Consider the following 24682-nt stretch of genomic DNA (forward strand, 5'->3'; position numbering starts at 1 on the left):
CATCTTAGTTGCACCTGGGTGGATGGTGTACTTACCCATATGACCCTCTGTTAACACTTCTTCTACCATTGGTCCCTTCGGGACAATTAACCGATCTTTGTAGTATTTCACATGAGAAGCATCGGTGAACACAAAATCTTGCTCTTTCATCATTTGGATCCCTTCATCAAGCACTTGGGCCGCTTTAACTTTTTCCATTAACGAATTTCGGACTTCGACCGTAGTCATGAAATATGAAGTCTCAAATGGTGTCACAGAAATTCGCAAATCCCTGAACTCCTCAATCAAATCATACTCTGCAATCATCATGCTAGCCACACCCGTGGTCTTTCTGCTCAAGGCATCAGCCACTACATTCGCCTTTCCAGGGTGATACTGAAGGTCAAACTCATAATCCTTCAGGAATTCCATCCATCTCCTTTGTCTCATATTAAGCTCCTTTTGATCGAATAGATACTTCAAGCTTTTGTGATCACTAAAAACTGTGAAGGTAGCACCATACAAGAAGTGTCTCCATATTTTCAATGCAAAAACCACGGCCGCTAACTCAAGATCATGAGTAGGGTAATTCTCTTCATGTGGTCTCAACTGTCTAGAAGCATAGGCCACTACCTTTCGCTCCTGCATCAACACACACCCTAATCCATACTTGGATGCATCACAATAGATCTCAAATCTCTTCTCCGGATCAGGAAGAATCAGAACCGGTGCGGTAGTCAACTTATCTTTCAATTCTTGAAAACTCACATCACACCCAAGGGTCCATGCAAATGGCACCCCTTTTCGGGTCAACCTAGTCAATGGCAAGGCAATTCTGGAGAATCCATTAATAAACCGCCTGTAGTATCCTGCTAAACCCAGAAAACTTCGGATCTCAGTAACACTCTTGGGTCTCTCCCAATCCAGCACAGCTTCAATTTTACTCGGATCAACAGCCACTCCTGTAGATGATATGACGTGTCCAAGAAACTGGATCTCATGTAACCAAAACTCACACTTGGATGGTTTGGCATATAACTGATGCTCCCTTAAAATCTGTAGAACTATCTTCAAATGCTCTGCATGTTCTTCCTTACTTTTGGAGTAGATCAGAATATCATCAATGAATACTACAACAAACTGATCTAAATGTGGTTTGAAAATTCGGTTCATATAACTCATGAACACGGCCGGGGCATTAGTAAGCCCAAATGGGATCACTAGATACTCATAGTGCCCATATCTAGATCGGAAAGCCGTCTTCGGAATATCCTCTGCTTTTACCCGAATCTGGTGATATCCGGAACGAAGATCAATCTTTGAGAACACTGAAGCACCCCTGAGCTGATCCAACAGATCATCAATGCGTGGTAGAGGATACTTGTTCTTTACTGTTACCTTGTTTAACTGTCGATAATCAGTGCACAACCTCATAGTCCCATCCTTCTTTTTCACGAAGATGACTGGTGCACCCCAAGGAGATACACTCGGTCTGATAAAGTTCTTGCGGGATAATTCTTCTAACTGCTTCTTCAGCTCAGCTAGCTCCACTGGTGACATCCGGTATGGAGCCAATGAGATAGGCCCCACACCAGGTACTAAGTCAATTGAGAATTCAATCTCCCTCTCAGGTGGAAAATGAGGAATTTCTTCCGGAAATACATCTTCAAACTCGCATACAACCGGAATATTAGCAGTAGGTTCTTTGGAGTCTCCTACGAGTCCTCCCAGGATAATGTATCCTGCATCTCCCTCATTTAGAGCCTTATTTAATTTTTGTGCCGTCAAGTACAAACTGTCCGGTTTTTCTCCTTTTGCAGCAAAGAAAACCCTTCTGCTACAACAATCTAGCATCACACCATATCGGACCAGCCAATCCATACCTAAGATAATGTGTAGATTCATGCCCTCAAGCACTATCAAATCCACCATATACTCTTCTTGCTCATATATGAATCTGACTTCTTTGCACTTCAAGGAAGTAGAAACAATGTCTCCGGTGGCAGTCTTCACTACCATGGGAGGCGTGAACTCACAAATGGGTAAATGTACCCCATTAGCAACAAATTCCGATATGAAGGAGTGGGTAGCTCCAGAATCAAACATGGCATCAAAAGCATATCCTCTGATAAGAATAGTACCTCTGATAAGGTTTGGAGACCTCTCTGCCTCCTGCTGTGTCACTGCATATACCCTGGCACTAGTGGGCGCCATAGGCTCCTCTATGGCTCTCTGAGTAGGCACAGACTGAATAGGGATCGCCTGAATGGCTGCAACTTGCCCCGTCTTCTTGGGGCACTCTCTGGAATAATGACCTGCCTGACCACAACTGAAGCAAACATTCTGCCCCAGTCGACAAACACCTGTATGCATCTTCCCACACTTGGCACAAGTGGGAATCTTCCCTGCACTAAACATTCTGCTTCCATTCTTCACAAAGGGAGTCTTCTTAAACTTGGTGTTCTGCTGTGCTTGCAAACCCTTGCCCTTACTCTTCCAGGGCGTAGTCCTCCCACTGAAGCTCTTTCCTGCTGCTTCCTTTCCCCTGGTACGATAGTGCTCCTGAATATTCTGGCACTGCTTGATCAACTCCACAAAATTTCTGGTGCAATGACCCGCCAGTTTGTCTGCTATCATATCATTCAGACCCTTCCTGAATCGAAAGGCCTTGTCTTCTGGAGTGAGGGGAGTTCTACCATAACAAGAATATTTTGCCAAGCGGTTGAACTTGCTGAGATATTCATCCACAGTCATGCCTCCCTGCCGGAGGTCTTCAAACTCACTCTTCTTCCTTTCCCTGGCTTCTTCAGGGAAGTACTTTTGCAGAAAATGCCTCTCAAATAATGGCCAAGTAATAGCATAACCTTGGCACTCAAGTGGGTTTCTAACATTACTCCACCAGTCAGCAGCATCCCCCTGTAACATGTACACCGCATATAGGAGCTTCATGTTGGCATCGCATTCCATAACCTGAAAAATACGCTCCATCTCTTGGAGCCACTCCAATGCTGCAATGGGATCTCTTCCACCTTTGTAGTGAGGTGGGGAATGCTTCCTGAAAGCATTCAGCATACGCTCTCTAGTATCCCGGTCAAACCTGGGTGGTATAGTTGATCTATCAACCTCAATAATTGGCTGCCTCACTAGTCCTTCATGGACAGATGCCTCCGCCTCCTGATGGGCCTCTCCTGACCCTTCATGTCCCAGCACAACAGGCTCAAGAATCTGTACGGGACCAGCAGCACGTGCAACCTGCTGCTGCACATGTGGTGTAACTGGCGGTGGAGGAAGTGGTGGAGGTCCTCCTCGTACCTCTGTCAACAGTAGTCGGATCATCTCAGCATTGGCCAGCCTATTCTGCGCCATAAGGTCTTCACTGGCCTTTCTTAGCTGCTCTCTATCGCGATCTCTGGCCTCTTCGATTCTTTTCAAATCAGCTTCCCTGGTTTCATTCAGGGTCTGCTGCAATGTTGCTATAGCTGCAACAATAGGATCAGGAGGAGGGATTTGAACTATTCGCCTGGGTCTCCCTCGAGGTGCCATGTCACTACACAAAACTGCACGAGGTATGAGTTAGCTACGCTCAATCAAGTGATAGCATATGCAATATCATGACACTCAAGAGACACTCAATAAACAGTTCTAACACTTAAGCAATACATCAGTGAACGTCCCGGTGAAATTGCTCTGATACCATAAATGTAACACCCCGTAGTACTCCGGTTGTTAACATACATGATATTTAACATTCACAGCGGAAGACTTTATTTGAAAAGGAATAAAGCATCTTATAAAAATACGAGTAAACTTTTTCCAAAACATTTCATAAAAACATTTCTAAAAACGTTCACGTCAGATACTGCGAAAGCGTAAATCTAAATATACATCTACTAATTAATCCCATGAGCCAGTATTAGTGGCCATTGACCATCAAGATATGACATCAAGTGTCATTCCTGACGGAGTCTCACGGACAGCATAACAGCTGTATTTCGGATAACTAGAAACATGATTCTACACATACAGATAACCTAATTAATACAACAATTTAAACAGATAGCTTGCAAGTCCCACACGGACTGCAATCCCCTTAATGGGTCAATACAACTAATAAGGCTCCATGCCCAAATTAACTGAATACATGCATCAAGTCTATATTAATTCGAAGTATAAAAGTATCAGTAAATAATCCATGGCTCTAAGAATACTATCATGAGCCTAAATAAATACATACAATAATCTCCATAAAATAATTAAGCATGTTAACAAGTCTACATGCCAACATCAAATCTAAACATAATATAAAATCATCAGCTGCATCATCAACTACTCCAATGCGGGGGCCATGCCCCTAGAAGCATCACCACTACTCTGGGTACCTGAAATGATGTCCCCAAACGGGGTAAGATAACAACATCTCAGTAAGCTCAAGGTTCATAGAGGATCCTCTAACCCCTGAGCCCACTTCCTGCATAACAAGTCAGATATAAAGCATATAATACAGACATACAACATAAACATAGCATCATCATATCATCCTTGTGTAACCCTAGGGTCAAAGCCATAGACGGTTACACATGTGTGACTTCCAGGGTCAAGCCATAGACAGTCAACACAACCTCAGTATGAAATAGCTCCCAGAGTCAAGTCATAGGCAGCCTACATACCATGATCACTGGCCAGGATCCTCATAACATATATCATCAGTGCATCATCATAACATCAAGATCATATAACATCTATATGAATGTGAATGAATGCACATATACATCATACCATATACTTTCATACAATATAACCATAATGCCCACCATCATGGTGGGGCCACAAGAGAGAGGAGTCAACTAGAACTAGGAGCTTACATCTTCAAGGTTTCTCCTTTAGCTCAAGTCTCCACCTTTTTCCACCAAGAACACACCTTTAGGCAAGCACACACCTTCATGAACATGCTCATGAGTTAGGCTCAAGAACATAAGAAGAAAAGATGATATTTTTCATGAAAAAAATTTAAGAACACTTACCCAAAAATCAAAGGAAACAAGCAAGCAAGTGTGATTCTTCAAGAGAGCTCAAGAACACAACTCCATAGCCTTTGCTCTCCACAAAACCATGGCTGTTTGGGATGATAAGGGACACGAAATTTTTGATTCGGTGTCACATGCTTACAAATCAGAGTCGTTGATCTTTTTTGATCTAACGACTCTAAGATAAGGTGTCAAATTTGAAATTTGACACTGGTGTCAAAGGATCCTGCCTCATATATATATAGGGTAAGGATCATTTTACACCAGTGTAAATTACACTCAATTTTTTTCGTTGATCCCATTTCTATCTAAGGGCTCAAATTTTGTAGAAATGTGAGCTGTAACACCCCGTGTATACTCGATTTGTTATCATGTCATCGTATTAAGCCACGCTTAATTAAATATGCAGAATAACTTTTTCTTTTTCAATTATGACGTCATTATATTAACCAAGTTGATTACTTAATCATTTTTCATAAAATATTGCCTGTATGTAAATTGCAATAAAACAACTAACTGGAATACCTCAATATATAAATAACTGTGAGTATCTAAGTCACGGAACTACAGCACGTAGTCCGGACCATAATCCTGATACATTAATACAACCCGAATCTAAAATAAGACATAGTCAATCAATGTGGCATGGACAACCCCCATGCTCACCAAATAAGGCAATAAAGCCCAACAGAGTCTCAACAATACAAACATAATCATAAAGATAGAACATATCACCATCCAATCATAACAGTAATAACAACTAGCATATCACATCAGCTCCGGCCTCCTGCCGCCCGAGGTTTCAACCCCCGAGTTACCTGAACCTGAAATATGTGCCCCAAACGTGGGGTGAGATCTCTAAACAGAAATCTCAGTAAGACAAGGGGTCCTCAGGGATTTCTCCACACCAAGCTCACTTACATGTGCAATATAAGTTTTCCAAAAATAGTAATATAATATAAGTTCCAAAACCAGTGCAATGCAGCAGAATAATCATGTCATGTGTGTCAACTATTCTACCGGCCAGAGAAATGCAGGATTTACATACGTCTATTACCTACATTCAGTGCAAGTCACTACTTACACCTACCCACAAAATCACCCTATGGTATGTCTACTACATACACAGGTTTACCGTCTAGGTGGAACAACGCATGCATATTATAAGACTTTGCACATAACAGCTCAACAACATTTCAAATATAAATACATGAAAACACACCATGTATATAAACCATCCCCCCATGGTGTAACACCCCGTGTATACCCGAAATATTAACATTACATCGTATTAAGCGGTGCTTAATTAAAAATGCGGAATATTCTTTTTCTTTTCAGTTATGACGTCATTATCAATTACCAACTTGATTACTTAATCAATTTCATAAAATATCGCCTGTATGTAAATTGCAATAAGACATCTACTGAAATACCTCAATATATAGATAAAGTGTGTATCTAAATCACGACATTACATCAAGTAATCCGAACAATATCCTGATACATTATTACAACTCCAAAAGACTCAAGACATAACAATACTATGTGTCATGGACAATCCCCATACTCACCAAATAAACATAGTAAACAACAAGTCTCAACATAAAACTCCATAACATAAACTGAAGCTATAAGCATAAGCAGCATGCAAATCCAGCATCCAACATGGTAGCATAATATAACAGCAATCTAACTCAGCTCCGGCCTCCTGCCGCCTGAGGTCTCAACATTACCTGACCCTGAAATAAGCATTCCCCAAACGTGGGGTGAGATCTCTAAACTAGAAATCTCAGTAAGACAAGGGGTCCTCAAGGATCTTCCACCCCAAGCTCACTTACATGTGCAATATAAGTTCTAAAAGCATTTATATCATTATCAGTTCCAAAACTATGTAGTGCAACAGATATCTATGGCATGTGTGTAATCGCTATCTACTGGCCAGAGAAATGTAGGAATACGTCTATTCCGTACATGTAGTACAAGGAACACCACTTGCACCTCACCCACAGCCTCACCCTCTTGTATGTTCTACATACTCAGGCTTACCGTATAGGTGGAACACCTCCATGCATATCAACAAGGCACTAACATATAATAGCTCAACAGCATTTCCAAAACATCAAAAGCATGTAACACATCATGCATATAACCATACCCCCATGGGACATGGTGGAACCACAACATGGCTAAACCGAGGACACGAAAGCTTACCTCTAAGCTAGCTATCCAATGCTACAAGCTCAAAGTCCAATCACAGCAGATCACAATCTGATATGGACCAAACATAAATCAATAAACATGTACCACATGCATACAAATTAAAGACAACGTCTTCCCATTACGTTTTCAAGTCTTAAAGCTTCTAAAAAAGTCACAAGCCCTTAATCCCATGATTCTGGCTTAGACCAATACATACAGAAGTTCAACTTCATCAAACTAGGGTCCACAAACCCCCCAATAGCCTACTGTACACACAGCACAACTACTGTTTCACGAAATCCCAGAATATCCAGATATTCCTCGGGACCATATCCGGATATGCAATATCCGGATATCTCACTGGACATATCCGGATATGCAATATCCGGATATCCAGAATCCCATATCCGGATATCTAATATCCGGATGTCCAAAACCCATATCCGGATACCACATATATGGATATTGCTCGGGCACATATCCGGATATTTCACGACAGAATGCAGAAACTGCATTTCGTGAAGATATCCTTCCAAGGTTGGGTTTTTACCGATTTTAAACATCTAAACATGCATTTCTAGGCGTGTTCAACATTACCCAACAACAAGTTATCATCTTTTAGTCATTAGGTGCATCAAGGTACCATTTTTAAGCCTTAAAACTCAAGTTAAAGGTTGGTGATCATACCACAGCTCAAAAACAGCAAAGGGAGATGCTCTTGGAGCTCACTAGAAGCTCCCACAGTCCAGCACACCCAAGGACACGAAAATGGACCAACAAGTTTGGTTCTTTCTCCCCAAAGGTGACACCTTGAAGCTCAAAGTACCAACTCCAAGTTCTCACAAACACACTAACCAAAGTCAGCCTTAAAACCTCACACACAGCAGCTGGAGTACCACTGAAGAACACCCTCACTCACCCACAATGATGCCTCTCACTTACACCAAGTGTTTAGGATGATGAAACAACCAAGAAAATGGGTTCAAGATTGAGTTTTGGTCAAAAACTAGAGAAGAAAGCAATGGAACAGTGCTCCCTCCCAAGCTGATCAGCTCACTCACGAAGGAAATAAAAGAGTCTAGGGTTTTGTGCCCATAATGGGAGTATTTATAGCACAAACACACTTAAGCACACAGTATTAACTTTAATTGCTACGCTTAGCATTTTAATCCTAAACTTTGGATTCTGAAACTACATAATTTTCTAAGATTTATCATATTTTTCTTATAATTTTCTGAGCAACTTTCCGGTATGCGCTTTTCAAAGCCAGTACCGGTTTCTAGCACCAGTTCTCATTATTTGGACTTGAAACTCGTTTTACAAGTCCTACATATTATTCTAGTAATTATTATGCACTTACTTTAATTTTACGGGATATTTTTTTGGCACACATTTATACCGACTAGCAGAACTGGTATCTGCACTTTTCTTCCGAAAAGCGACTTTCAGCATTCTAAATTACTTATTATGATTATTAAGCCTCATAAATAATTATTAGGGTCAATTATGGAATCATTTCCTATTTTTGCATAATTAATTAATTAAACACCTTAATTAACGGTGCGGGTTCTTACATTCACCCCACCTTTTTAGGATTTTGACCTCAAAATCAGAAACATACCTGGTCGAAACTCGGGGTACTGCCGGAGAAGCTCGTCCTCACGCTCCCAAGTACACTACTCATGAGTCCTTCCGGTCCACTACACCTTGACCATAGGAATGATCTTGCTCCTCAGCTGCTTCTCGCCACGATCGAGAATTCTGAGTGGTCCGACGGGAGTCTTTAGGTTCTCCCAAACCTCCACATCATCCGGTTGCACCACGTGCGACAAATCGGCTATGTACTTCCGAAGCTGAGACACGTGAAACACGTCGTGGATGTTAGCCAGGTTCGGAGGCAAGGCAAGCCGGTAGGCAACAGGTCCTACTCTACCAAGGATCTGGTATGGCCCAATATATCGCGGGCTCAGCTTCCTCACTTCGAGTGCCCGACCAACACCGGTGATAGGTGACAGTCTCACAAACACGTGCTCACCCTCACTGAACTCCACCGGACGATGTTTGATATCATAATAGCTCTTCTGGCGATTCTGCGCCTGCTTCAACTTTTCACGGATCATCTGGATTTGCAAGGTGGTATCTTGGACAAAATCCAAGCCAAAAAGCTCCTTGTCCCCAACCTCAGACCAACAAGTAGGAGTCCGACACCTCCTACCATACAGTGCTTCGTAGGGTGCCATGCCCAGGCTAGCATGAAAGCTGTTGTTGTAAGAAAACTCAACCAACGGAAGGTACCTATCCCATGCCGAGCCCTGCTCCAAAGTGCAAGCTCGCAACATGTCCTCCAAGGTCTGGATGGTCCTCTCAGTCTGTCCATCAGTCTGAGGGTGATAGGCGGTACTCAATCTCAACTGCGTACCAAAAGCCTCCTGCAGCGCCTCCCAGAACCGAGATGTGAACTTCGGGTCCCTATCACTAATCATACTCTCGGGCACCCCGTGAAGCCTCACAATCTCGCGGACATAAAGCTTGGCCAACTGCTCTGTAGTGAAGCTCACCTTCACTGGAAGAAAATGAGCAGACTTCGTCAGTCTGTCCACAATGACCCAAATAAAGTCACAACCCGCCTGAGTCTTCGGCAGACCCACCACGAAGTCCATGGAAATACCTTCCCACTTCCACTGTGGTACTTCAAGAGGTTGAAGTTCACCAGACGGTCTCTGATGCTCAATCTTCACCTTCTGGCAAACCAAACACTTGGACACAAAGATAGCAACATCTTTTTTCATACCCGGCCACCAGAAGTTCTTCTTCAAGTCTTGATACATCTTAGTAGCACAAGGGTGGATAGAAAACTGACCCTTATGGCCTTCTGCCATAACCTCCTCTGTCAACGGGCCTCGAGGAACCACAATCCTCTGCTGAAACAAAAGCAATCCATCATCATTCCAAGACACACCGTCTTGGTTCTTCACATAATCCAGACACTCTCTCTGAACTTGTGCCTCTTTAATCTTTTTAAGCAGCTCGTTCACAACATCAGATGCTTCCAACTCGAGAAGTACACTCTCACACGGAGCGGTCACTGCCAAGTTTCGGAACTTCTCAACCACATCAAAGTTACCAAGTAACAAACTGGATGAACTACTGGATTTCCGACTCAAAGCATCAGCTACCACATTGGCCTTGCCAGGATGATACCTTAGCTCAAAGTCGTAGTCCTTTATGAACTCCATCCATCTCCTTTGCCTCATGTTCAACTCCTTCTGGTCGAACAGGTACTTCAAACTCTTGTGGTCACTGAACACCACAAACCTCAAGCCAAAAAGATAATGCCTCCAAATCTTGAAAGCAAACACAATAGCAGCCAACTCCAAGTTATGAGTAGGGTAGTTCTCCTCATGAGGTTTCAACTGCCTCGAAGCATAGGCAATCACTTTGCCCAACTGCATCAACACACAACCTAGCCCCTTCCCGGAGGCGTCAGTGTAAAGCTCAATCTCGAGTGCAGGATCAGGAAGGACCAACACAGGAGCAGTAGTCAGTCTCTCCTTCAACTCCTGAAAGCATTCCTCACACTCGTGAGTCCAGACAAATGGAGTCTCCTTCCGAGTAAGGCGAGTCAAAGGGAGAACCATCATGGAGAATCCCTTGATGAACCTCCGATAGTAACCTGCCAAACCCAGAAAGCTCCTCACTTCCGTAACTGTCTTGGGTCTCTCCCAATCCAGTACAGCCTCAATCTTGTTTGGGTCCACTGCAACTCCCTCAGCAGAAATAACATGCCCGAGGAACTTCACAGACTTGAGCCAGAACTCACATTTGGAAGGCTTCGCATACAACTTCTTCTCTTTTAGCACTTGCAGAACAGTTCTCAAATGCCTCACATGCTCCTCCTCCTTCTTGGAGTAAATCAAAATATCGTCAATGAAGACGATCACAAACTGATCCAGGTACGGCTGGAAAATCCGGTTCATGTAATCCATGAACACAGCAGGTGCATTGGTGAGACCGAACGGAATCACCATGTACTCAAAATGACCATATCTCGAGCGAAATGCGGTCTTCGGGACATTCTCCGGCTTCACCCGAATCTGATAGTATCCGGACCGGAGATCAATCTTGGAATACACACAAGCACCCCTGAGCTGATCCAACAGATCATCAATCCGAGGAAGGGGATACTTGTTCTTGATTGTCACCTTGTTCAGCTGCCTGTAGTCGGTGCACAATCGCATTGTCCTGTCCTTCTTCTTCACAAAGATAACTGGTGCTCCCCAAGGAGACACACTCGGTCTAATAAAACCTTTCGCTGAAAGATCCTCAATATGCTTCTTCAGCTCTGCCAACTCCGGTGGCGACATCCGGTATGGAGCTAAAGAAATCGGCCCCACACCAGGTAACAGATCTATGGAGAACTCTATCTCCCTCTGTGGCGGAAACTCAGGAATATCCTCAGGAAACACCTCGAGAAAATCCCTCACCACAGGAATGCCGGTGATGTCCTCCTGTGTACCACTCACCAAACCTCCCAACATGACATAACCAAATGCCCCTGCTCTCAAGGCTCTCCTAGCCTGCAGCAACGAAATGTACGGCGAGGAACTGGCTGTGGAATCACACGGAGACAACACTACACGCTTGGCACAGCAATCAATCATCACACAATATTTGGACAGCCAATCCATGCCCAGAATAACCTCCAAGTTGGCCATCGGCAATCCTATCAGATCCACCGAGAACTCACGGCCATCCCACTGAAACGCCACATCGCGATGAACAGTGGTAGCATCACATCTTTCTCCGGTGGCGGTAGTCACCCGCATCGGTGGAGAAAGCACATCACTGGGCAACTCAAGCCCCACAGCAATCAGGGTAGCAACAAAAGAATGCGTAGCCCACGAGTCAAACAACACATCAACAGCTGATGAACCAATCGTAACAGTACCTCTGACAAGGTTCGGAGCTCGATCCGACTGCTGACGATCCAGAGTATACACTCTCCCAGAAGATGGTGGCACTGCCGGTGCCGAAGTAGGTGGAAGGGGAACCATCTGAAGTGGCACTGCCTGCACTGCAGTAGCCCTCGCCGTCGCCGACGGACAATCTCTGGAGAAGTGGCCCTCATTGCCACACTGAAAGCAAATCAACTGACCGGTAGAACACGGCCCAAAATGAGTCTTCCCGCATCCCGAACACCTGGGAGCAGGAGGTCTCGCTGCACTCCCCTGAGCAGAAGTCCTCTTGAACTGACTCGGCGCCTGCTGAGCTGCCAATTGTTTACCCTTGCCCTTGTTCCCAAACTTCCTGTCTCGCCAAGAAGTGGAACTACCAGCTGCAACCTTCGTCGCCTCAGCGACCTTGGCTCTCTTGGCCTTACTCGAGCTGTAGTAATCTTCAATATCACGACACTGCTGAACCAGTGTCCCAAAATCTCTAGAAGCAGAACCAGCTAGGTAACCAGCAATATCCTCACTAAGTCCCCTGCGGAACTTAGCAGCCAGAAATGTAGGAGTAGGCCTCGCCATCCTGAAGTGTGCAAACTTCACCAACTGGTTGAACTTGGCCAGGTACTCGTCCACAGATAACGAGCCCTGAACCAATCTGTCAAACTCTCCCTGCTGCCTCTCCTGAGCGTCATATGGAAAGTACTGACCCAAGAAGAAGTCCTCGAACATAGGCCAAGTCATCACATGGCCCTGCATCTCGTAGACATGAGAAAGGTTTGTCCACCACTCATGGGCATCACCCTCCAGCATGTAAGTAGCGAACATCAACTTCTGCGATCTGTGCACTGCATGACCCGAAAAATCTTGTCCAACGCCTGAAGCCAACGTGCCGCAGCAACAGGATCAAAGGATCCATCAAAGGCAGGTGGCTTATGCTTACGGAAAGCATTCAGCCGGCGATCGATCTCATCACGATCCTCAACAAAAACAGGGACGATCTGCATGGCCCCCGTAAGATGACTGCCATCTCCCATCTGACTCTAAGAGTCATCCTGCAGACTGGGTGGAGGTGGAGGTGGTGGCGGTGGAGCATGACCAACATCAGGGCCATTCCTCATCTCCTCCAACATGACTCTAAACATCGTCATGTTCGCTAGACGGTTGGCCTCCAACACGTCCTCAGTGGGCTTCCTGTTCGCCTCTCTGACGGTGTCCAGCATGGCCTGGTTTGCCATTCTCATGGCCTCCTGGTCGGCTAGTCGGGCCGCCTGCATCTCAGCCAATGCAGCCAGGATAGGATCGGGCCGATCCTCCGAAGTCTCACGGTTTCTCCCAGGTCTTACCATGATTCTGGACAAGTTACACAAATTATGAGTTGATCAAGCCCACACAATGTGGTCACATATGCATTATCATAATAATACTCGACGGAGCAAACACACAAAACAGACACAGCCAAACATCCTAATCATTGCAATACATACATGCTTTTCCCTTGAACCGTTGCTCTGATACCATAAAATGTAACACCCCGTGTATACCCGGAATATTAACATTACATCGTATTAAGCGGTGCTTAATTAAAAATGCGGAATATTCTTTTTCTTTTCAATTATGACGTCATTATCAATTACCAACTTGATTACTTAATGAATTTCATAAAATATCGCCTGTATGTAAATTGCAATAAGACATATACTGAAATACCTCAATATATAGATAAAGTGTGTATCTAAATCACGGCATTACATCAAGTAATCCGAACAATATCCTGATACATTATTACAACTCCAAAAGACTCAAGACATAACAATACTATGTGTCATGGACAATCCCCATGCTCACCAAATAAACATAGTAAACAACAAGTCTCAACATAAAACTCCATAACATAAACTGAAGCTATAAGCATAAGCAGCATGCAAATCCAGCATCCAACATGGTAGCATACTATAACAACAATCTAACTCAGCTCCGGCTTCCTGCCGCGTGAGGTCTCAACATTACCTGACCCTGAAATAAGCATTCCCCAAACGTGGGGTGAGATCTCTAAACTAGAAATCTCAGTAAGACAAGGGGTCCTCAAGGATCTTCCACCCCAAGCTCACTTACATGTGCAATATAAGTTCTAAAAGCATTTATATCATTATCAGTTCCAAAACTATGTAGTGCAACATATATCTATGGCATGTGTGTAATCGCTATCTACTGGCCAGAGAAATGTAGGAATACGTCTATTCCCTACATGTAGTACAAGGAACACCGCTTGCACCTCACCCACAGCCTCACCCTCTTGTATGTTCTACATACTCAGGCTTACCGTATAGGTGGAACACCTCCATGCATATCAACAAGGCACTAACATATAATAACTCAACAGCATTTCCAAAACATCAAAAGCATGTAACACATCATGCATATAACCATACCCCCATGGGACATGGTGGCACCACAACATGGCTAAACCGAGGACACGAAAGCTTACCTCTAAGCTAGCTATCCAATGCCACAAGCTCAAAGTCCAATCACAGCAGATCACAATCTGATATGGACCAAACATAAATCAATAAACATGTACCACATGCATACAAATTAAAGACAACGTCTTCCCATTACGTTTTCAAGTCTTAAAGCTTCTAACAAAGCCACAAGCCCTTAATCCCATGATTCTGGCTTAGACCAATACATACAGAAGTTCAACTTCATCAAACTAGGGTCCACAAACCCCCAATAGCCTACTGTACACACAACACATCTACTGTTTCACGAAATCCCAGAATATCCGGATATTCCTCGAGACCATATCCGCATATGCAATATCCGGATATCTCACTGGACATATCTGGATATGCAATATCCGGATATCCAGAATCCCATATCCGGATATCTAATATCCGGATGTCCAAAACCCATATCCGGATATCACATATCCGGATATTGCTCGGGCACATATCCGGATTTTTCACGACAGAATGCAGAAACTGCATTTCGTGAAGATATCCTTCCAAGGTTGGGTTTTTACCGATTTTAAACATCTAAACATGCATTTCTAGGCGTGTTCAACATTACCCAACAACAAGTTATCATCTTTTAGTCATTAGGTGCATCAAGGTACCATTTTTAAGCCTTAAAACTCAAGTTAAAGGTTGGTGATCATATCACAGCTCAAAAACAGCAAAGGGAGATGCTCTTGGAGCTCACTAGAAGCTCCCACAGTCCAGCACACCCAAGGACACGAAAATGGACCAACAAGTTTGGTTCTTTCTCCCCAAAGGTGACACCTTGAAGCTCAAAGTACCAACTCCAAGTTCTCACAAACACACTAACCAAAGTCAGCCTCAAAACCTCACACACAGCAGCTGGAGTACCACTGAAGAACACCCTCACTCACCCACAATGATGCCTCTCACTTACACCAAGTGTTTAGGATGATGAAACAACCAAGAAAATGGGTTCAAGGTTGAGTTTTGGTCAAGAACTAGAGAAGAAAGCAATGGAACAGTGCTCCCTCCCAAGCTGATCAGCTCACTCACGAAGGAAATAAAAGAGTCTAGGGTTTTGTGCCCATAATGGGAGTATTTATAGCCCAAACACACTTAAGCACACAGTATTAACTTTAATTGCTACGCTTAGCATTTTAATCCCAAACTTTGGATTCTGAAACTACATAATTTTCTAAGATTTATTATATTTTTCTTATAATTTTCTGAGCAACTTTCCCGTACGCGCTTTTCAAAGCCAGTACCGGTTTCTAGCACCAGTTCTCATTATTTGGACTTGAAACTCGTTTTACAAGTCCTACATATTATTCTAGTAATTATTATGCACTTACTTTAATTTTCCGGGATACGTTTTTGGCACACATTTATACCGACTAGCAGAACCGGTATTTGCACTTTTCTTCCGAAAAGCGACTTTCAGCATTCTAAATTACTTATTATGATTATTAAGCCTCATAAATAATTATTAGGGTCAATTATGGAATCATTTCCCATTTTGGCATAATTAATTAATTAAATACCTTAATTAACGGTGCGGGTTCTTACACATGGGGTATGGTGGAACCAACAATGGCTAAACCGAGGACACGAAAGCTTACCTCGCAAGCTAACTATCCAACCAAGAGTCCAACCAAGCTCAAAGTCCACAAACAGTAGAATCACAATCTATTTTAGACCAGCAATAATATCAACAATCAAGATCTACAAGCATACAACATAAGGACAACACTTTCCTTTTACGTTTCATGTCTTTAGGCTTCTCACAAAGCCATAAGTCCTTAATCCCATTGATTCTGACTTAGATTAATTATTACAGAGGTTCACTTAACCAAACATGGGTCCACAACCCAAAAATACAGTTCTGTATGCACAGAACCGTTACTGCCTCGAAATTCCCAGAATATCCGGATATTTGTCGGGGCCATATCCGGATATCCATATCCGGATATCACAAACCCCATATCCGGATATTTCGCGACAGAATGCAGTTTCTGCATTTCGCGAAGATATCACTCAAAGGTTCAACTTTTAATCCATTTCAACGTCCAAGCATGCATTTTTATAGACATATAGGTTCATAATCATGTTAGTTACTTAAACAACTCATTAAAAATGTCAAGACTCTACTTTTACTCAATAAAACTCATGATCAAAGATGGTGAAGCTTACCCAAAGGTTTGGAACAGAAACTAAGATGCTCTTGGAGCTCACAATGCAGCTCCAAGGTTCAGACTTTAAGGGTGCATGAAAATGGCATGCAAGCAAGGTCCTTTCCCGAAAAAATGGCTTCTTGAAGCTTCAACAACCCAAGAGAATGCCCTCACTCCACCCAAACAGTGAACTCAGGCCCTCCTTCTCACACACAGAGGTCACAAACTCAGAAATAGTGGCTCTTTCCCACTCACAATGCTAGTTCACCCAAGGCCAAGGTATTTTGGTGAAGATTGCAAGAAGAAAAGATGACAACTTGGCTCACAAGAGGTAGAAGGAAAGGTGACAAGCTTGGGAGACAACCAGCTTCAAAAATGGAGGCGCAACATGTATTAAAATCTGACCTAGGGACATGTGCCCTCATATTTATAGGGGTATCAATTTTAATCACACTGTATTAGCGCTAATAGCTACGTTTAACATTTTTATCCCAAAGTTTGGATTCAGAACCTAGCAATTTTTCTAATATTTTTCATATTTTTATTTTATTTTTCGCAGCACTTTGCCGGTACGCGCTTTTACGAAGCCAGTATCAGTTCTGACACTAGTTCTCATTATTTTAACTTGAAACTTGTTATACTAGTCCTATATATTATTCTAGTGACATATACATACTTTTCGTAATTTTCCGAGATACTTCATCGGTACGCATTTATACCGTGAGCAGAACTGGTATCTGCACTTTTCATCAGAAAAGCGACTTTCAGCATTCTTAATCACTTACCATAATTATTTAAGCATTCTCATAATTATTAGGATCAATTATGGAATTAACTCATTAATATCATAATTAATTACTTAAATTCCTAATTTAACGGTGCGAGTGCTTACATGAGCCATCAGATACAAGTCGATCAATGATCAAGATTGAGTATAAGACTTCTAACTCTTACACCGGTGTAAGAATATCCTGCCCCATATATATATATATATATATATATATATATATATATATATATAGGTAAAATCATATTCAAAGTTGCTACACGTGCAACAATAACAGGTGTATGATTATGATTTTCCACATTTAATGCTTTCACCTTTTATATGGTTAAAATTTACCATATTAAATGCTTTAAACTATATATATGACAAATATGTCATTACTGCACGTATATGGGAATAAAGTTTCTAAGGTTACTTCAGATAAATTTATCTAATGTTTACCAAAACGATGTAGTTTTGGGGTTAAAAATTATAATGATAAAGACTATTATAACTTTGAAATAAATTAAAATTACAAACACACCATGATTTACGCTTCAAAATGATGTCATTTCGATGAACATTAGGAAAAAAAATTTAAAGTAACTTTAGAAAAAAATGAACCATATATATATATATATATATATATATATATATATATATATATATATATATATATACACACACACACACACATATAGTTTTATACTTCTCCTTTCTCAGGACAAATTTAACCTTACGTTACTCTCACTTCGAATTTTGAGTTTCTCTTTTTCTTAATGTAGCCCCAGCATGATCCTTGTCTTTGCAAGAATTTGGGCTGCTCTTCTCCTGTACAATAAGAAGTACATTTTATATATATATATATATATATATATATATATATATATATATATGAGGTTTACATTTCTGCAACTGCTAAACGTGCAGAAGTGAAAAACTGGCCATATATATACGTGAAAGCATTAAATATGGAAAATCATAACCATACAAAAGATGAAAGCATTAAATGTAGAAAATCTTAACCATACACCTATCATTGTTGTACGTAAAGCGGCTGGAGAAATAATTGTACCTATATATATGGGGCATGTTATATTTACAAACTTTTTTGTTTACAAACTACATTATGTTCTTCCGAGAGAACACTGATTACACTATATTCTCCCGGGAGATCATAGTGTAATTTGTAAAAAATTTCAAAAAATGTTTGTAAACAGATCCTTCCTATATATATATATATATATATATGGAAAAATGTTTCTCACACGAGATAAAGTTACTACTGCAATTCCAAAACTACATTGTTTTGATGGTTGGAGAAATTAATGAAGGGTTGATTTGTTAATTTTGTTTTTTTTTATTATATGAATTTTACCAAAACATCATTAATTAATTCCCCTAACCCTCAAAACGACACAATTTTGGGGTTGCAAGAGATAATTTTATCTCTCGCGGCAAGATAGACATATATATATATATATATATATATATATATATATATATATATATATATGGCTTATCGTTTCTCAAGCTGCTTGAGATAATTTTATCTCCATCTACTAAATCATAACCGTACAAAGATGGATCAATGGTAATGAAGGAAGAGAGAGAAAAACAGAATCATAACCATTCAAATATATATATATATATATATATAGGGCTTATCGTTTCTCAAGCTGCTTGAGATAATTTTATCTCTGGCTACTAAATCATAACCTACAAAGATGGATCAATGGTAACGAAGGAACAGAGAGAAAAAGAGAATCATAACCTGTTGTAAATAATATTGATTATTTAGTTTTTATTTAGTCATTTATTGTTGTATTGGGCCAAAAAAAGTAGGTCAAATATTCTCTATAAATAGAGAACCCTTTGTACACATTATTTACAATTTTATAATATATTAGAATACCCTTTTTCAAGTTGGTATCAGAGCTCTCGATCTGAGGGCTTTGCTTCCGCACATATTATCTTCTTTTTTAACAAAACCCTAATTTCTTTGCCTCTTGCCACATCAGCCGCCACCGGAAAAAATTTTCGGGGACCTTTTGGACCAAGGGGACCATTGTTGACCTTATTTTTCCTCCGATCTATCATTCTACGCATTGTTCCTCCGCCACAAACGACTGAAACACCTCCGACCGCCTCCAATCAGATCTGTCTTCACTGTTTGGACCACTTTCCGGCGACTTTTCAACCGCGACCACCCACAGACAGGTGCGCGCTCACTGGACGACCACACCAGAAAAATCTCAGCCGGCAAAGCCCATCCACGCGCTCTCACGCGCCGCCCCTTTCCCGGCGAGTGAATCCCACGCGCAGCTCCTTTCTCCGGCGCGTGGAGGCGCGTACGACCGTGTTTTTGGACCGGACCACCACCATTCTTCTCGTCTTCTTGTCTTCTGTCTGGATCTGTAATTATTTTTCTGATCAGAGGTCATTTGATATTTTGTTTGGTTGATTTTATCGCTGGTTGTTAACTTTTTTTGTTAAAGAATGGCCGAGCATGATAGTTCTTCGATCTTATCTGGTAAGAGCACAAGTTCTATATCTCTTCTTGCTTCTTGCACTGATTTTAAAACCTCATGGATTTTGGATTCTGGTGCAACTGATCATATGGCTTGTCGTACTGAGTTGTTTTGTTCTTATCATCCTACTGTTGGTAGTCATACTATATCCATAGCTGATGGATCCCATAAATCAGTTATTGGTTCTGGTAACATTCAAATTCAACCTTCCTTGTTTCTTAAAAATGTTCTTCATGTTCCTCAGCTTTCTACTAATCTTATCTCCACTCAAAAACTTACAACTGATTTGAATTGTTCTATCACATTTTTTCCTTCTCATTGTCTTATTCAGGATCTTACCACGAAGAAGACAATTGGAGTTGCTAATGAACAGGATGAGTTGTATCATCTCCTTCCAGACCATGCTAGCAAAAATCAGTTATTAATGACACGTCATCCTTCTACTGCAGAGTCTATGATTTGGCTCCATCACAAGCGTCTGGGGCATCCACCATTTAGTCTTTTGAAGTCTATGTTCCCCTCTCTGTTTCTCAATAAGTCAGTTGAGACCTTTCATTGTGATGTTTGTGAATTTGCAAAACACCATCGAGTGTTATTTCCTTCTAGCACTATTAAAAGCAGGGAACCTTTTTCTCTTATCCATTTTGATGTTTGGGGCCCTTCTAAAGTGCACAGTGTTTCAGGTGCAAGGTGGTTTGTTTCTTTTATTGACGATTGTACTCGGATAACATGGATATACTTGATGAAAGACAAGTCTGAAGTACCAGAGATATATTCGGTTTCATCACATGGTTGAGACTCAGTTTGGTAAGGGTATTAAAAGACTCAGATCTGATAATGGTACTGAGTACGTCAATCGACGCCTGTCACAATTCATTTCAGACAGAGGTATGATTCATGAGCTCACATGTGTTGATACCCCTCAACAAAATGGGGTTGCTGAAAGGAAAAATCGTCATCTTCTTGAAGTTGCTAGAGCATTACTTTTTCAGACATCTGTTCCTAGTTCTTATTGGGGAGAAGCAGTATTAGCTGCAACTTTTTTGATCAACCGTTTACCTTCACGGGTCCTTAACAATATCAGTCCTATTCATTCCATGACTTCCTTCTTTCCTTCTGTTCCCATATTGCAGAGCCTTCCACCAAGAGTGTTTGGATGTGTTGCCTTTGTCCATGTTCATAAACAACATCGGAGTAAGTTGGATCCTAGGGCTCTTAAGTGTGTCTTCCTTGGTTATAACCCTTATAAAAAAGGGTACAAGTGTTATCATCCACCAAGTCGGAAATTTTTTGTTTCTATGGATGTCACCTTTCAAGAATCTGAATCTTATTTCCTGGGTCCTCATCGTCAGGGGGAGAATAGTTCTTCAGAAGACTCGTCCCCTTCCTTCTTTGAGTCTGGATCAATCTTCTCTCTTCCTAGTGTGTCTGCTCCTGGTGTGTCAGAACCTTCAAATACACCTGAGATACAACCCATACTGTCTCACCAGCAACCTCAATCGTCTGAACCACTGGTAAGTCCTGAATCTCCTATTTCTTCTGAGTCTCCTGAATCTCCTGTTTCTGATTCTAATATTATTTCCTCTCATGATTTGTCTATTTCTTCTGATATTGCTTCTACTTCTGATGATTTACCTATTGCTCTTAGGAAAGGAAAAAGATCTTGTCACAAGAAAACTTGTTCCTCATGTCCCTCTTGTACTCAATACCCTATCTCCCACTTTGTTTCCTTTGCTAATCTTTCTGTGCAGCACAAAAGCTTTGTTTCAGCACTAGATTCTATTACAATCCCAAAATCAGTACATGAAGCCTTGAAAGATAGGAATTGGGCTCAAGCCATGCAAAAGGAGATGAATGCTTTGGAGAAAAATAAAACATGGGAGGTTATTGATAGACCCAACGGAAAGAAAGCAGTAGGGTGCAGATGGGTTTATGCCCTGAAATATAATTCTGATGGCACTCTTGAGAGATATAAGGCTCGATTAGTGGCCAAAGGTTACACTCAAACCTATGGCATTGATTATGAAGAAACCTTTGCTCCAGTTGCAAAGATGAATACAGTGAGAATCTTGTTATCCCTTGCTGCCCATTACAATTGGGATATAAATCAATTTGACGTGAAAAATGCTTTCCTCAATGGTGAAATAGAAGAAGAAGTCTACATGGAAATCCCGCCTGGTTTTGATTCTGTGAAGGGGGAAAATAAAGTTTGTAGATTAAAAAAGGCCTTGTATGGATTGAAGCAGTCACCTCGTGCTTGGTTTGGAAGATTTACTAAGGTTATGATGACCTCAGGATACAGACAGAGCCAAGGAGATCACAATCTTTTCTTCAAGCACTCCCAAAATGGGAAGCTTAATGTGCTCCTTGTATATGTTGATGATATTATTATCACAGGTGATGATTTTGTGGAGAGACAGATTCTGCAAACACGGCTTGCCTCTGAGTTTGAAATCAAAGACCTTGGGAAACTGAGATATTTCCTAGGGATAGAAGTAGCTCATTCAAGCAAAGGAATTTTTATCAGCCAGAGAAAATATGTTCTTGATCTTCTCAAAGAAGCAGGAAAGCTCGGGTGTAAACCCTCTAATACTCCTATTGAGCAGAATCACAAGATGGGTTATGAAGAAGAGAGTCCTCCAGTTGATAAAGGACAATATCAACGGCTAGTTGGGAAATTGATATATCTGGCCCATACTAGACCAGACCTAGCTTATGCTGTTAGTGTTGTCAGTCAGTTTATGCACGATCCAAAGGAAAAACACATGCAGGCAGTAGAGAGAATTCTTCAGTATCTTAAAGGTACTCCTGGTAAAGGATTGTTATTCCGACGTGATGGCAATCTATCTTTAGAAGTCTACACAGATGCTGATTATGCTGGATCCGTGACTGACCTTCGTTCTACCACTGGTTATTGCATGTTTCTTTGCGGTAACTTGGTGACATGGAGAAGTAAGAAACAAGATGTGGTTGCCAGATCAAGTGCAGAAGCTGAATTTCGAGCTATGGCTCAAGGCATTTGTGAGTTACTGTGGCTGAAAATTGTACTTGATGATCTCAAAATAAAATGTGAGGGACCTATGAAGCTGCTATGTGATAATAAGTCCGCTATTTGTATAGCTCATAATCCAGTTCAACATGATCGGACTAAACATATTGAGGTCGACCGCCAATTCATCAAAGAGAAACTTGATAGCAGGTTGATTACCACTCCATACATTCCCACTGGGCGTCAATTAGCTGATCTATTAACAAAGGGGCTTCCTTCAGACAGATTTCAAGAACTTACTAGCAAGCTGGGAATGATAAATATCTATTCCTCAGCTTAAGGGGGAGTGTTGTAAATAATATTGATTATTTAGTTTTTATTTAGTCATTTATTGTTGTATTGGGCCAAGCCCTTTGTTGTATTGGGCCAAAAAAAGTAGGTCAAATATTCTCTATAAATAGAGAACCCTTTGTACACATTATTTACAATTTTATAATATATTAGAATACCCTTTTTCAAGTTAACCATTCAAAGATGAATCAATTAATATAAGGAAATAAATAAACAAAACGACGTAGTTTTGGGGTGGCCGGAGATAAACTTATCTCAAGTTGCCGGAGAAATGTTTTTTCCAAATATATATATATATATATATATATATATATATAAATATATATATTTAGGTAAAATCATTTTTGCGGTCGTTTTACGTACAACAACGACAGGTGTATGGATATGATTCCCCATATTTAATCCTTTCATCCTTTGTATGGTTATGATTCCTTGCATTTAATGCTTTCAAGTATATATATGGCAGGTATTTGATTGTTGCACTTACAGCAGCTGCAAAAATGTAAACCTCACATATATGGAAAAAGTATCTCTACAACCACTTTAGATAACACTATCTATAGCTATCCCTTTTTAACTAAGTCCGACCAATAAGACATATTTATAACAATAAAACTGTTATTATTTTCTCTCTCCTCAGACATTGTCAGCTGAGATGGCGAAGAGTGAAAATGCAGTTTTTATGACTTATGGTCAGACTTAGTTAAAAAGGGTAGATGTAGACAACATATATATATATATATATATATATATATATATATATATATATATATATAGGGTTGGATTTTTCTGCAGTCGCTTTACATGTAACAGTGACAAAATTTTCATGTATATAGGTTAAAATATTGAATGTGGGGGATTATAACCATATATATGTCATTATTGCATGTACAAAAAAATTCTTTAATTGATTCTTGTGTGATACCTTGATGAAATCAACCTTGGATTTGATAATCTAATAGATGTAGAGAAGAAGTACTGATACCAAGAAGATGATTGCGTTGCTAAATCATCACAACTTAGCTCTTGAACAATGCCTTGGAAGCAACATGCAAGGGTATCAGAAAAACATTACTAAAATAGTGCTGAATCTCAAGGATTGGTACGAAACGCTACCTCACATCTTATGAGCATTACCACTCTTTGTGGTCAAAATTATTCATTTTCCCAGGCCAATCAACATTAAAAGTGACAAGAGATTTTAGGCAAAAAAAATTATGAATAAAAAAATAAAAGAAAGCAA

At 41.0% G+C, this 24682-nt stretch overlaps 1 protein-coding gene across 1 annotated transcript; it reads right to left on the reverse strand.

Annotated features, from left to right (window-relative positions):
* Positions 1–35: 35 nt before the first annotated feature.
* Positions 36–3522, reverse strand: LOC133290567 (uncharacterized; the record flags this gene model as incomplete). The annotated part of the gene is made up of 2 exons (XM_061488662.1): positions 1488–3522; positions 36–350 (listed from the first exon to the last, which is right to left on the reverse strand). Coding segments are annotated over exons 1-2 (2350 nt in total), but the record flags the coding sequence as incomplete, so codon positions are not given.
* Positions 3523–24682: the final 21160 nt, after the last annotated feature.

The sequence above is a fragment of the Gastrolobium bilobum genome, unplaced genomic scaffold, assembly GCF_033153095.1.
Source record: "Gastrolobium bilobum isolate Gb01-03AN ecotype WA unplaced genomic scaffold, APGP_CSIRO_Gbil_v1 utg84911, whole genome shotgun sequence".
Classification (NCBI taxonomy): Eukaryota; Viridiplantae; Streptophyta; class Magnoliopsida; order Fabales; family Fabaceae; genus Gastrolobium; species Gastrolobium bilobum.